At 38.0% G+C, this 15021-nt stretch overlaps 1 protein-coding gene across 2 annotated transcripts in view; it reads left to right on the plus strand.

Moving 5' to 3' along the window:
- Nucleotides 1-15021, plus strand: part of Spag16 (sperm associated antigen 16) — a 906763-nt gene that overhangs the window by 67385 nt on the left and 824357 nt on the right. For both annotated transcript variants that reach the window (XM_087567315.1, NM_001401616.1), the window contains 2 exon segments: nucleotides 3609-3653; nucleotides 4842-4951. In XM_087567315.1, the coding sequence (XP_087423441.1) occupies nucleotides 3609-3653; nucleotides 4842-4951 (155 nt within the window).

Below are 15021 nucleotides of genomic sequence, written 5' to 3' on the forward strand. Positions count from 1 at the left end.
TCACAAATATCTGTCTCTGTATCCAGTGAGCTTGGATTAAAGGCATGTACCTAGTACCTAGTACCTAGTACTTAGTACCTAGTACCTAGCCCAAACTCTCATTTGTAAATCACTCAATGAGGGCTTATCCACAGAGTATAATTCATTATAAGGAATTAAAATTCTACTAATCACAGATTTGACATGCTCTGTAATATGAAAATTATGGGGAAATGACGTTAGAACCCCATAGAGGAAATAAGCATCCTGTGCAGTAAGCAAAGTGCTGCCTGGTTTAGTACTTGCCAATGACCAGAACACAGTACTCCTTGTCACATTCCTCACTCAGCAGCTCAAGGTACTCCTTACATCATACAGGTTTACTAAGGCATGTTTTCTAAGTTATTTTTGTTGGTGCTCAGAATTGTACTATGAAATGCTCATTTCTTACACTGGCACATAGACAATGTAATCTAATTGTGAAAGGTAATAGTGTTTCTCGAACACTGGGCTTTTTCCCTTTTTTGAGTTTCAGTTATAAGTGTGATTGTCCTCTGCAATTTTGCTTGTAGGTGTCATAATACCTTAAATAATTTTTAATCATCCATCTGGAATGAATTTCTTCAGTAGTGTTTTTCAGTTAAGTAATTTGTTCTTATGCATGTGTTTGCTCTACGTGGAGTTGGAAATTGGCAATGTTAGGTGTTTATAGTTTAAAGTTCAAGAATTTGCAAATGTGTGTCTACATAAAAGATGGTTGGTAAACTTAGCTTGAAAAGGTAAAACAAATCAAATTTCTACAAATTAATATTGCTTGTCTACTTGTTTTAAAGGCCTTATCTTGAAATCATAGATTATTTAAAATGTTCATTAGAGCCATAGAGAATTTGAAACTGTGGGTCACCATAGAGGACTACAGGGGTTGACAGTAACAAAAATGAGAAGAGAAGCCTCTACGTGTGCCCGTGGGCACATGGATTTTGCTGGATATTTCTGAATATTAATAAATATAGTATGCAGTTATCCATGAACCCTGCAGAGACAGTAATGTCTGAGCCTCTTGTTCATTATACAAACACTTATGTAAAGAAACTGTTTATGTGATGGGGAGGGGATGTCTTATTTATATTATTATGTTAGGAAATGAAAACTATTATTTTACTAATAGGTATTGTATATTCTGCAAGTTTAGTATCAAAATATTGATTATTCTAAAATGTACTCGAGTACATATTTTGTAATTTAATTTTACATACTGAATGTCAAACATTCAGTAATAAAGCAATTTCTTTCATATATTTGTTTCTTTTGTTCTGGTCCTCATTTGCTTGCTAGTTTCTTGCCTTCTAGTTTCCTTTAGACAGTGATGCTTCATGTGGTCTTAATGCTGTGTGAAATCAGCTCAGATTCCTTCAATCAGTGTCTGCTTGAGAGCAGGCTGTTTCCCCTTTCTGCAGTCTCCATCTGTATAAATATCACTGCACCAGCCCCTTTCTCATGTATAAAGCCAGTGACCCTCAGAGCATCATTGGAAGTTGCATGAAATAATGAGTGTAATACTTTTGTGACAGCAGCAGTCATTCGGTAAAAGATAAATCATTATTATCTTAAAATTTTGAACGCTGTGGTCTTTGAGAGGTAAAGAGTTAAAAAAAAAAGAAGTGGAGTTAAAACCTGCCCATTTTGTAAGGGTCTGTAACTGCTGCTCTCTCTCACAGGTTCCCAGGACTTGTGCTTCCAGGGTCCTTGGGGCCCTAGTGTTTAGCATCACTGGAGGAGGATGAGACTCGAGTCTTTAGTGCTTGGTGACAAACATGCTCTTCTGTGCTGTCATGGAATCATTTCTAACGCTTTATCTTTTCTCAAGAATTGTACAGGTTAGGAAACGTAGTTTAGGAAAGAAATAATATGCCCACTGCATGTGCCTCTTTGCTCTTGCTGCCTCTGGTTTCAGTAAGCACGGGGTGAGGCACCATCTTAATCCTCCTCCTTGCAGGAGGACTGCAAGGTCTGTGGTTCTATGCACGGAATTTAGTAAAACTAACAAAACCAACCAACGAATGAGCAAGCATGTGTGTGTGTGTGTGTGTGTGTGTGTGTGTGTGTGTGTGTGTGCGTGTGTGTGTAAAAATATTAAGCATCTGGGCCATACCCCTTCACAGGGCATCTGACCCTTCTTTGCCTCCTGAGCTCTTACATTGCCCCTTCTGTTTCCCCAACCCCACTCCTCTTCTGCACCATGTCACTTCAGTCTGTGTTCTCTCTCCATCTCTCTCTCTCTCTCTCTCTCTCTCTCTCTCTCTCTCTCTCTCTCTCTGTCTCTGTCTCTGTCTTTCTTTCTCTACTCTCTCTCTTTCTCAAACACAAAACTTAAGGAAGACATGGGATATTTGTCTTTCTTAGTCTGTCTTATTTAGCTCATACGGTAATTCCCAGTTCCATCCAATGTGAATATGAATATGCATTACTTTCTTACTCCCCATTTGCTTATTGCTAGATAACAGGTTGAACCCCTCACTTGGTTGTTGTAACTAAAGCTGCAGGCAACATGGGTGTGCAGCTGTCTGTAGTTCTTTAGATTCCTTTGGGAGAGGCATTGGATCATTTGGTAGTTCTACATTTTATCTTGAGGAACCTTTCCCACAGATTAGTTTACTGTCTGGAAACAATCTACATTCATCTTCATTCCCACTAATGATATGTAAGACTTCCTTTTCCCTATATTCTCATCCATGTCTGTTGGTTTTTTCCCATGTAGCCATTCTTACTAGGAGAAGACAGAATCTCAATGTAGTTTGGATTTGCATTTTACTGTTAGTCATGGAGTTGAAGGAATGTTTTTAATTATATATTTGCTGACCATCTATGCTGAGTCTTTTGAGAATTATTCACTTCATTCATCCATTTATTTACTGAATTATTGTGTACTTTGTTATTTAATTTTTGAACTCTATATTCTAGATAGTACATGTCTGATGTCTCCTTTCTGTGTGTTCTCTGTGGCTTCAAGCCAGTCATTGTTACCGTTGCTGTGCACGAGCATTATGCAATTCTGCTTGCCAATTCTCTAAAAATTAATTATTCTCTCTATCTTTGAAGACAACTTTGTAGAGTAGTTCTTTCCTTCTAAAATTCCAGAAGATCGAACTTTGGTCACCAGGCTAACATGACCAGTGCATTTATCCTTTGAGCTATCTTGTCTATAATGTTAGTTCACGTTCAGTATATGTTATAATTCCTGGGCTTTTGCATTCCTTTTAAACAGGTCTTGCCTGTGTCATCAAAGTTCTTTCTTCTAGCAATTCCATATCCTTTAAGGTAATAGATCCACCCTTAACTGATTTCTCTACAGAGTGAAGAGACATTAGAGAGCATTGAAATCATTCAGATACTTTTCGTCTTTGTTATTTTTTCTCTCTACAATAAATGTAGGGCTATAACTCACATATTGAGTTGTCTATTATGTGTTAGTGAATATGCCCTTGTCAGTTGTTTTAAATTAGATATAAGTTAATTAGATAAGTCATATGTACCTATATGTATAAATCAATTAGATACAGAGCACAAGTCATATGTACGTATATATGTGTTTATAAAGAAATGTCCTTTCTTCTCACGTCCTTCCTCAGGATCTTATGAGACTGCTTCTATCCTCAGAGAGCTGGGAGACAAAGGTACATGCATACACATGCGGTCTTATATTCTTTCCTACCTGTTTTAACACAAGAGGCATAGACAATAAAGTTATATAACCTTCAAAACATGTATTATTTCTTTAAAATATTGTCATTTATTATCATTAGTCTTCTGGCACTATTCAACTTGGTTTATAAGCACACAGTCTTATGATACAACAATTTGAATGTGCTGCCATTGAAGACTGTTTCCATTAGTTGTACTGGCTCACAATTCCATTCTGTTAGCCTTCTAAGATAATACCATCCTACATTTTGAGGAACTGAATTTTGGAATCCAACTGAAACACTTTAGAGTATTATAGTATTAATTCAGTACCTTTAAAATTCATATAATAATAGGATCTTTGTTAGTAGATTTTTGTTATAATTATATTTTTAAAAATGAATGGGGCTGGGCATGTTGATGCACACCTGTAATCCTAGCACTCAGTAGGCAGACGGAGATGGAACTCTGAGTTCAAGACCATCCTGCTTTACATACGAACTTAATAGCCCAGCCAAGTCTACACAGTTAGATCTTCTCCCTCCATTTCTCCCTCATTTCTTCCCTCCTTCCCTTTCCCTCTACCTCTGTCTCTTTTTGCCTTTGTCTCTCTTTCTCTCAACACACAGACACAGATACAGATATACATGGATACCCACACACAAACACACAGAGGGTGCTGGAAAGATGACTCTGTGTAAGAGTGCTTGTTGGTCTTGCAGCAGACCCCGGCTTGGTTACAACTCCCTAATTCTGGTTCCAGGAATCAGATGCTTGCTTTGTATTCTGTGGGCCTCAGACATGTATATAATCTATATACATGCAGGCAAAACACATAAAATAAATTTAGGAAAGTACTCAAATAAACACTTAGTGTGTATGTAAATGTATGTGCCCACGCAATTGTGTCCCACTACAGAAGTGTGATGGTAAGAGGACAACTTATGTGAGGAGTCAGTTCACTCCTTTTACTATGTGAGTCCTGAAGGTTAAACTCAGGTTAACAGACTTAGCAGCAAGTGTGGGCACACACTGACCCATTCTCATGATCCCCATATACTTGTATCTTATTCAGATAAATTTTAAGACTTTTATCACACATGCATTAAAATATCCTTGGTATAGACATGTTTGTTGTAATCATATCTATCACAGGTAAATACTTTGCTCTTATCTTGCAGCTGGTCACACTTATGAGAAAGAAAACAGTTCAGAAGGCCCTACTCAAAAAAATCTTCGTGAAGCCAGGGAGGAAAATGGCTATAAAACAAAGATGAAGAGTGAAAGAAAGGTATGCTGTTTATTTATGTTCCTATTCGCTGCTAGGTAACATTGAGTCTTTACAGGAGAGTGATTCATACAGCATCAGGTCATTTACTAAAGAGCGACTTTAGAGTTTATTTATTACAAGTTCTTTTACAGGGGAATAGATCTTGGGAAAACAACACTTGCATCCCATTAACTCGGTTCACATTCTTTCTAGTGTGCTCAGTGACATGAGTCTCAGTGTACTCACCTGGGCACAATCCCAGGAGTCAGTGCGTCTGCTCTCAATCCTACTTACAGTTACCTCTGTCCTAAGGAAAAGGCCTTCTCTTGCCTGTGGTGTAACATAACTTCCTTTTAAAATGCATAGAATAGAATTGTACACCACTTAAAAATATATGCGTGTATTCAATTCACTTGCTTTGTAACCAGAATGGTAATTAAAATCTTATATAAATGCATAGTCAAAGGAATATAAATGAAAACGAAAGATTGCAAAACATGTTAAGAGAGTTGTAATAAGCACTTGTGTTGTTGGGATAAAGCAATGGAGGTGAATGCTTGGTCATGGTAGTCCTCTTCATGTAGGAACATTCTTTCCCCCAGTTACATAAATTCTTTCAGGTGGTATGCTGTGCTTAGTGACAAGTGGGTGAGCCATTTGTTAACTCTTCTAAGTTCTTATATTTGTAATGCAAGGCTGGCATGTTACTTGACAAAAAACTTTGAAAATACAGAACATATAAATTATATATCAGTGCACAGTTCATTTTTCTTAGTGATGCATTACCACAGTTAAGGACATACCTACATGATAAAAAGTTGAGGTCTCAAAGAAGCTGAACTATGTAAAATGTATGTCTTTTCTTCCCTCTAAGAACACTCATTTCTATTAATATTTAAATTAGCATATATTTATTATTATATAACATCAGAGTGTCTTTGTTTCATTCATTTAAATGGCACTTATCAACTCTGTTATAGAAAGAAAGATACATTTACGGCATTTCACTCAACTACATATTATTAGTATGCATATCCTCATAATTGGTAGTGCCTGTGTTTGTTTTATAGTGCTAATTCTATTTTCTGTAAATTAGTAGGTAAATTTAATAAAACACAATTTAAATCTATTATATGTAAATATGATTTCTTACAGATTCAGCTGTTTTGAATAAAGTTATGCAGTAGTAAATGGGCCTAGAAATACATTTTTAAATGCAAGTCACTCTTTAGTGCTTCATTAGCTCACACTTAGCTGCTTTTCTTAGTTTCCACGCTGCTCTATTGGGCTGCCTGTTTTGTTTTCCTGAAGTACCTCCTAGAGTAATTTTCAAATGATTCTATGGAGATAAATCATCTCAATATTTACACACCTGAAATAGTCTCATTTTGTCTTGTATTAATATTCAGTTAATAATAGTTTATCAATTTAAATCAATTCCTCTTATGCATCTTGAGGGAAGCGCCTTGCTCTCTTAGATGCTCCTGCTCTTTGGTTTTGGAGTGATTCTCATTGTGTGTGAAAATAACCAGTGTTGTATGTGCTGCTATATACTAATGTGCCAATATTTTTTTTTGGTTCTTTTTTTCGGAGCTGGGGACCGAACCCAGGGCCTTGCGCTTCCTAGGTAAGCGCTCTACCACTGAGCTAAATCCCCAGCCCCAATATTTTGAAAAAGTATGACAGTCACATTTGCTCATAGAACAGCCCTGTTTATATGATTTGAGGAACTTTAAGGCAGATTAGTGGAGTCATTATTTCATATTCCTAGATGAAAACTTATTCCTGGCTTTGTGAGACTAATTAGTCAAGTCTGAGATCTGAGGTATGAGGAGCAGCCTCGGATTAGAATTTTAAAGCTGAGCGTCCAGTTTTATGTGACGCTAAAGCTCTGTGTTTGATGTAGAGTTAAACCTCCTCTGTTTCTGCCAAGACCTGCCAAGTTCCAGGATACAGAGATAGTGGGGAGAGTGATATGTACTCCTCTTTGCTGTTCTGTTTGTACCTTTGAAGTTGGAAGAAGAAAAGGTTTTGAGAGGAAGAGAGAAGTTATGTTTTGACTTGAACAATTTTGTGGTGTCTCAGAGTTATTTGGACCTGCCAGATACTGAAGTCAGGTTACCTCCATTATGAAACCTTCATACTCATCTACAAACCTCTCTGAGATCTGTGTCCTGTCACAACACTGCCTGCTGGCCTGTGTTTCCATGTTTCTCTTAAGCTGCAGCTCAGCTCTTTCTTTCTTGTACCATTTTCCATGTCGGGCCATGATCTTTGCTCCCTGCTACAAACAACTCCTGGCATGACAATCAAGTTTCCATAGGTAAGAGTGATGCTTAATTTCACTCTCCATATCCAGGATTTTCATCTTGATGTTATAGATTGCAGGTAAGGAATCATTCCACACTGCACTTTACAGATATGGACAGCAGGCATGAGACACGCTGACTTTTGTCCATAGTGTGCATAGTAAGATTTGAGTATGGTTCATTCCCAAGTCCTAGAGGAACAGCCCTTACATGAGAGCTGTGCTTAGAGAGGTTCCTAGTATCCTCCATTCCCATGTTCTCTAATTTCTTTTGTCTTTGATATTTATGAAAAGTTTAAAAGAATCAACTCCTTTTGGTAAGTCATTTACATTTTCCAATAGCCTGATACCTCTTCTAGAAAGCAAAATATAGTGTTCTTTCTAAAAAGCCATAAGGAAAAATACTAATGTAGCTTGCTACAATATATGTTTTTGGGAAACTTCTAATTTAATGTCTCTAGATTTTTTTCTATCTCTTTAGATATTTTTCTTTTTTAAAAAGAGTTACATTTCATTTTATCGCTCATTTGTATCCCTTCTTTCCACTTTTAAATCTGGTAAGATGTATAGTTTACCATCTCAAAATAGTGTTTCATAAACCTCATCTATTTGATTTCCATTTTGATATATCATTCCAACATTACCTTTGGTTCTCTACTGGGGGAATCATCCATTTATCATGATAACCCCCTGAATTTGTTTTTATTTTAAAAACTCCATTATTAATTTCCTAGATTTATTTTTGATTCACCATTGACTCCTTTTTCTTAGAAGCGTAGTAATATGCCAATTGATGTAATATTACTTGAATCTCCTTGTCTTAGGGTTACTATTGCAGTAATGAAGCACCATGAACATAAGAAAGTTGGGGAGCAAAGTTGGCTTATGTTTCCACATCACTGCTCATCACTGAGGGAATTCAGGGCAGGAATTCAAACGGAATGAGCCTCGAGGCTAGAGCTGATGCAGAGTCCATGGCTCCTTATTGGATTTTTCCTTGTGCATTGCTCAGCCAAGAAAACTAGCTCAAGAGCGGCCACTATGGCTGAGTCTTTCTACGTATATCATTAATTATGAAAATGTATTGAAGGCTTACCTAAAGCTCAGAGAGACACTTTCTCATTTGAGAGTCCCTTTTCCCAAATACGTCTAGCTTGTGCCAAGTTAACATAAAACTAGCCAGCACACTCCTCAAAGACTAATTTTGCCTTTAAATGCTGATCTTCTTTTTCATTTCCTTCATAATATTTCCTCATCTTTAGTTTTTATTTTATTTTATTATTTTTTCTTAAATTAGTGATTTTTTAGATGTATATAAATACTTTAGATTAGTTTATTAAGCTGTCCACAGTTCATCATTAAAGGAACTTATTTCTGTATACTAATCAAAACTCCTAAAAGAGAAGAGTATTGTCCAAGGTGATAGATGTGGGCAATGGCTATGAGCTCTTTATTACTGGATAAGAGACAGGTCTGTCGAGGACATGAAAGCAAAGCCTACAGCAAGGATGAGCAGGGTGCTGCATTGACCTGACTATATACACAGGGCAACTGTGGAGAGCAGAGGTTGGAATGTGACAGCATATTTACTGACGCTGGTTTTCCTCTTATTTCACTGTAAATTCACATATAGTAAGGTGCTGGGTCTTCAGAGGAGGATTCCAGTGTTGCTTTTGGTTGTCTTTCTAGTTCCAATGTCTGTATGTACACCACCCCGAAGAGCAGGCTGTTCATTCCTTTCATGGGCAGTTGGGTCTGTATATGGTAAAGCACCCTCATGTAACTTCTGTATGAGGAGAAAGAGAGGGGGGAGGGGAAGAGAAGAGAAGAGAAGAGAAGAGAAGGGAAGGGAAGGGAAGGGAAGGGAAGGGAAGAGAAGGGAAGGGAAGGGAAGGGAAGGGAAGAGAGAAGAGAATTTTCAAATAGTTGTTTCATGAATCTTACATTTTGCATCTTCACTCAGGCCAAGTAAGAAAAGAAATCAGAATTTCATTCAGAAGATAGAATTAGTTTGCGCCTTTTAAACAAAATACCTTTAAAAGGAGCTTATTACTCTGATAGCAGAAAAGCTAAGTTGTCAGAGTTGAGAGAAACAACCAAGAGCAAGGTGACATAAGATACTGCCACCGTCTTTGCCTTGGAGGTACAGTCATTGAACAAGTGTTACTAGACTCTGGAAGATGGGGTCATCTGGTAGGGATTGGAGTGTCCCTACTAGACATGGTAAAGCTGTCAAGGTGGATGTGTAAGCATGGAAGCCAAATGTTTAAATGTGAAAGATTTTGGTTACATGTGAAAGAATTGCTGACCAATAGTGATAGGGGAGAGGTTTTAATTGCTTTTGTTTAACACATAGTTAAAATCACCTTAGCTTACAGTCCATCTTCCATGTGGTGAAGTGTGACTGGTTTCCATCTCCCTTCTTTGAGTGCCCAGTTGCTGCTTGTCTCTGCTGAGTTGGTGCCTTGGCTTATCCGGGTTCATTACTGCTGGGCTAGCTTCAGCCTGAGTGGCTGTCACTGGTGTTTCTGCTATTCTGAGCTGCTGTAATTTACCTGCGGCATTCATGTTTTAATATGGGAGTTCTAAGACATGTCTCAGGTTTTCCCTAACAGCAACTCAGTTTTCCCTTAGTAACTGAGAGGAAAGTAGAAGAGAAACAGATGACTCACAGATAGCAAACATAATATTCAGTTTGTTGGCATCTTTCCTTTCTGTCAGGATAGGAACATTTTTCTCTCTCAACTCATGCATCTTTGTAGATGACATCATTGTACTACTGGGAGGAAATCCCATGGAATCCAGTGTTAAAAATGACAACGAGCAAAGTAAACAAGTGCTTCTGTTTCTGAGGACCATTTATTTTCATGATTGTGAGATGAATGTTTGAGGCTATTGATCTTAAATAAATGTAACAATTTAACTTTCTTTTTTTTTTTTTTTATTAACTTGAGTATTTCTTATATACATTTCGAGTGTTATTCCCTTTCCCGGTTTCCGGGCAAACATCCCCCTCCCCCCTCCCCTTCCTTATGGGTGTTCCCCTCCCAACCCTCCCCCCATTGCCGCCCTCCCCCCATAGACTAGTTCACTGGGGGTTCAGTCTTAGCAGGACCCAGGGCTTCCCCTTCCACTGGTGCTCTTACTAGGATATTCATTGCTACCTATGGGGTCAGAGTCCAGGGTCAGTCCATGTATAGTCTTTAGGTAGTGGCTTAGTCCCTGGAAGCTCTGGTTGCTTGGCATTGTTGTACTTTTGGGGTCTCGAGCCCCTTCAAGCTCTTCCAGTTCTTTCTCTGATTCCTTCAATAGGGGACCTATTCTCAGTTCAGTGGTTTGCTGCTGGCATTCGCCTCTATATTTGCTGTATTCTGGCTGTGTCTCTCAGGAGCGATCTACATCCGGCTCCTGTCGGTCTGCACTTCTTTGCTTCATCCATCTTGTCCAATTGGGTGGCTGTATATGTATGGGCCACATGTGGGGCAGGCTCTGAATGGGTGTTCCTTCAGTCTCTGTTTTAATCTTTGCCTCTCCCTTCCCTGCCAAGGGTAATCTTTTTCCTCATTTAAAGAAGGAGTGAAGCATTCACATTTTGATCATCCGTCTTGAGTTTCGTTTGTTCTAGGGATCTAGGGTAATTCAAGCATTTGGGCTAATAGCCACTTATCAATGAGTGCATACCATGTATGTCTTTCTGTGATTTCAATAAGATACTCTTCTACTTATTGAAAGCTTAGTGCTAATTCCATGGGTGTTAGATCATGGCCATATGTTTGTTTTCTACAATATACATACTTAAGTCAAAAACATGTTTCTGGAATTCCATGAGAATAAGTAAGGAACTTTGAAAATGTTTGAATTCTTCTAGCACCCTACACACATAATGAACTTGCAACAGTGGTTGCAATTACAGACTATACATGATCAAGCTTTTAGTACTCCATAGCCAAACGTTAGGTAGGGACATGAAATATAACAAGATTCTATGTTTTTAAACACTTTATGGAAGGAAGCCTTGATTTCTTCAGTTCCTGTAAACATGTACATTGATTTTTTTTTTACTTTATTTTTAGGGATGCCAAGGTATACTGCTTCCAATGTAACTATTATATTATAGTAAGACTTCATAAGTAAAGGAATCATATATATATTTTATTAATGAACAAACATGTATATTTCAAGTATGTATAGTAAGTATGAAACTCTAGAAAAAATAGCCAAGGAATGTGTGCATAGTTCCTGAAATCTTACTAGTAAACAGAACTGGGTCACTGTATTGTCAATCAAAAAAGATTAGCTCTTCCTGTGACTGATTCATTGAAGTTGCAAATATTTGCATATATGCCAACACACACACACACACACACACAAACACACACACACAAACACACACACACACACAGCCAGTCATTTAATGCCAGAGTAGAACATATGGTGTCTCGCTTTACCACTTTCAACTTTATTTAGTTGAGCCAGGGTTTCTCACTAAACTTGGAGCTCTTATTGTAGCCAACAAGCTATATAAACCCAGCCCTCTGTTTCTGGCCACTATGGCATTGGGGTTGCAGGAGCCTGGATGGCCATGCTTGGCCTTTTACATGAAATCCAGGGATCCAAATCAAGTCCTTATACTTGTCTCACAGGTTCTTCCCTAATACTAGGATCTCTTCAGCCCCAGGACTAGTATACTTTGAAAGTGCCTGAGGGAGTATACATTGGCCTGAGACAAAGGAATTTAGTACTTTCTTAAGTGAAGGAAAATATTCCATGATTATCTTTATCCACGGAATGAGGGAAAAGCATCCAGGAAGTCAGTGACAATAAACTATTAGGCATTGTCTTGATTTGCTCCAGTTAAAGATACTACATGAAGCACCGTCCCTAGGTGATGTCTCTCCTCTCTTGATAAGTCCAAAGGATTTTGCTTTTAACTTCACATTCCTTTGTTTTCTGAGATTTTCATATTGCAGTGCAAAATGAATCAGAAGGTCTGTGGGGGTAGATGAGTAGTTTAGTTTTTGAAAGGGTTTTAATCTTAATGGATATATGTAAAATTAACACGGATCACCATGTCTTGTGATTTCTACTCCCGAACAGGTATAAAGTTACAGAGAGGCAGCAATGGGTTAATGTTCTAAGCTATGTTTTCTTAAATTTCCAAGAGGTTCCAAAACTCTGTGTATCCTTAAGATCATCTATAGGCAGTCAGCACTACAGCCCAGGGGCCATTGAACTCTTTTCACAAATCACCTCTTTGGTATATTTATCACAAAATCCAGTGTTTATAAAATGTCATCCAATGTTTTATTTATCCATCCTAAAATAATGATTACTGATGTCCTGTGATGTTTCCAGCTAGTAAAATTTCCTACAGACTGGTTTTAAATTCAGAAGTGAGACTGTCCATCTGGGAGAGACCATATGTCTTTGAGTATCTCTTTGGAGAGACCATACATGCTCCCCTGTCTCCTGGTAGAGACCATATATGATCAAGTTTCTTATGGGAGAGACCATGTGCTTGAGTGTCTCATGGAGGAGACCATAAATGCTTTCCTGTCTCCTTGGAGAGGCCATACATGCTCATGAGTCTCAAGCAGATACTTGCCAGTTCATTGGCTCTGCACTGTTTATCCCTTGACATGTTCATCTACAGTTGTAGCAATACATCAAACAGAACATCGGCAGTGTAGCCTGCTGTGTTGTGGAATTTTAGTAGTTTCCCGTTAGACTTGAGGATTGCTCTTTTTTTCTCCCCATAGAGATTAGACAAGGGAATTTTGTGGAAATATCATGGATACTGCCATATTTTCACCCTATATTTAATTTCTGCCAGCTCCTGGCAACCTTCCCAGGGTGTTGTATTTTTCTTGATCAGGAAAAGAACAGTTTTAGAGGTTACCCCTTGACATTTCCCTCCACACAAATACTTATCCCACAGGTCATGAACTAATTGGGTTATTTACCAGCTGCCAAATATATTCTTTCAATGATATGAATATTTTTCTGCCTCTGAACTCTTTTCTTAATTTGAATTATTTTATGTGATTTAAATTTTACTTCAATTAAAATTTTATAAAAATTAGATGTTTCTTATCCAGATGGATTGAAACAAAGGCTACACTGGGGAGAATGCATGGGTAGAAGATAAATGGATGCTTAAACAGTTTTATAATGAAAGTGTAAATAGTTTATATTTTGTTTTTAAAACTTTTAATTATTATTCTTTTATCTTTTTTACAGTCTGGTCTTTATCTCCCTCCTAGTTCACTCTCCCAGTGTTCCTCATTCCATTTCTCCTCCCCTGTCTCCAAGAGGATGTCCTCAACCCTACACCCACCCTGCCAGGCCTCCCCACTCCCTGGGGCCTCAAGTCTCTCCACGGTTAGGTGCATCTTCTCTCACTGAGGCCAGACCAGGCAGTCCTCTGCTGTTTATGTGTCTAGTGCCTCATATCAGCTGGTGTGTGCTGCCCTGTTGCTGGCTCAGTGTCTGAGAGATCTCAGGGGTCAAGTTAGTTGAGACTGCTGGTCTTCCTATGGGGTCACCCTACTCCTCAGCTTCCTCAAGTTTTTCCCTAATCCACCCACAGCGGTCTCCAGTTTCTGCCCATTGATTGGGTTTAAGTATCTGCATCTGACTCTTTCAGCTGCTTGTTGGGACTCTTGGAGGGCAGTCATGTTTATATTTTAAAAGGTCAAATATTAAAAGTTAAAACATAAACCATCTTAATATTTAAATTTTTTAAAAATATTCAGCGTTGTAGCAAAAATGTACTAAAATTTGCTCAGGAAGAACACATATCATTTATAATCAATTATAATAATAAATCTCATAAAAATGCTCAGTAATTGTTTATAAAAAGATTGCTCATTATGGATTACCTTCCAGTGTGATGATAAACAGGACCTGAGCAATACTGCACAAATGTCTTCAGCAAGCACTAGCTGATGGCCCAGACTCATTTAATTCAGTCTATCCAGTCAGTCGTTGCATGCTTGATAGAATAGACTCTTGTGAGTTCATAGGTGTGTGGAAGGCCAGCACAGGTGTCTTCTGCAAGTACAATGAGGACAGCAATGGGATGCTCTCCACAGATGAACATGCTCAGATTTTGAGGATGGTGTATTCGAACACTGTGTGGGCAAGGATGGTAGGATTCTGATGTCTTTTTGGCAGTGTCTCTCCATGGTTTTCAGAACAGTATGACGGTACCTTGGGAACAGCTAAACAGTTTCCTAAGAGACAGTGACAAATCCTTTACTTGTGGCAAACAGGACAGAGCTGTGTATAGATGCTGTTTTTCCTTAGATTTTGCCATATAATACTTGGGAACTCACACCTATGGGAATAAACTGATCGTGCTTCTGCAGTTGTAATCCTGCCATCATCATAATACAAAATTTGGATTTCCAATTGTGCTGTGAAATGAATCAGTAGTGATCCAGGTTGTCTGTTGGCAAAGAAATGTGTCAAGTCTTCTTCTAGATGTCTCCTATTCTGTCACTAAACTGCTTTTATGAGCCAGTAATATTTAAAAATAATGTAGAAATTACACAATATTTTGCATGGACCTTACTTAAAAACTTAATGTATTATATTCATTAGAGTACAACAAAATATGTAACTAAAGCAGTAATGTAACAATACATAATAGCTTCAGTCACCAAATTTAACTTAATTGTTAATCGTATTTTATTAACCAGTAGCTCGTACAAAAATAGCTTCTAAAAAACTTAGCTTATACCATGGATATAAACAATATAATGCTCTAATAAGCTGTGGA

This window comes from Rattus norvegicus, chromosome 9 (genome assembly GCF_021556685.1).
Source record: "Rattus norvegicus strain SHRSP/BbbUtx chromosome 9, alternate assembly SHRSP_T2T, whole genome shotgun sequence".
NCBI lineage: Eukaryota > Metazoa > Chordata > Mammalia > Rodentia > Muridae > Rattus > Rattus norvegicus.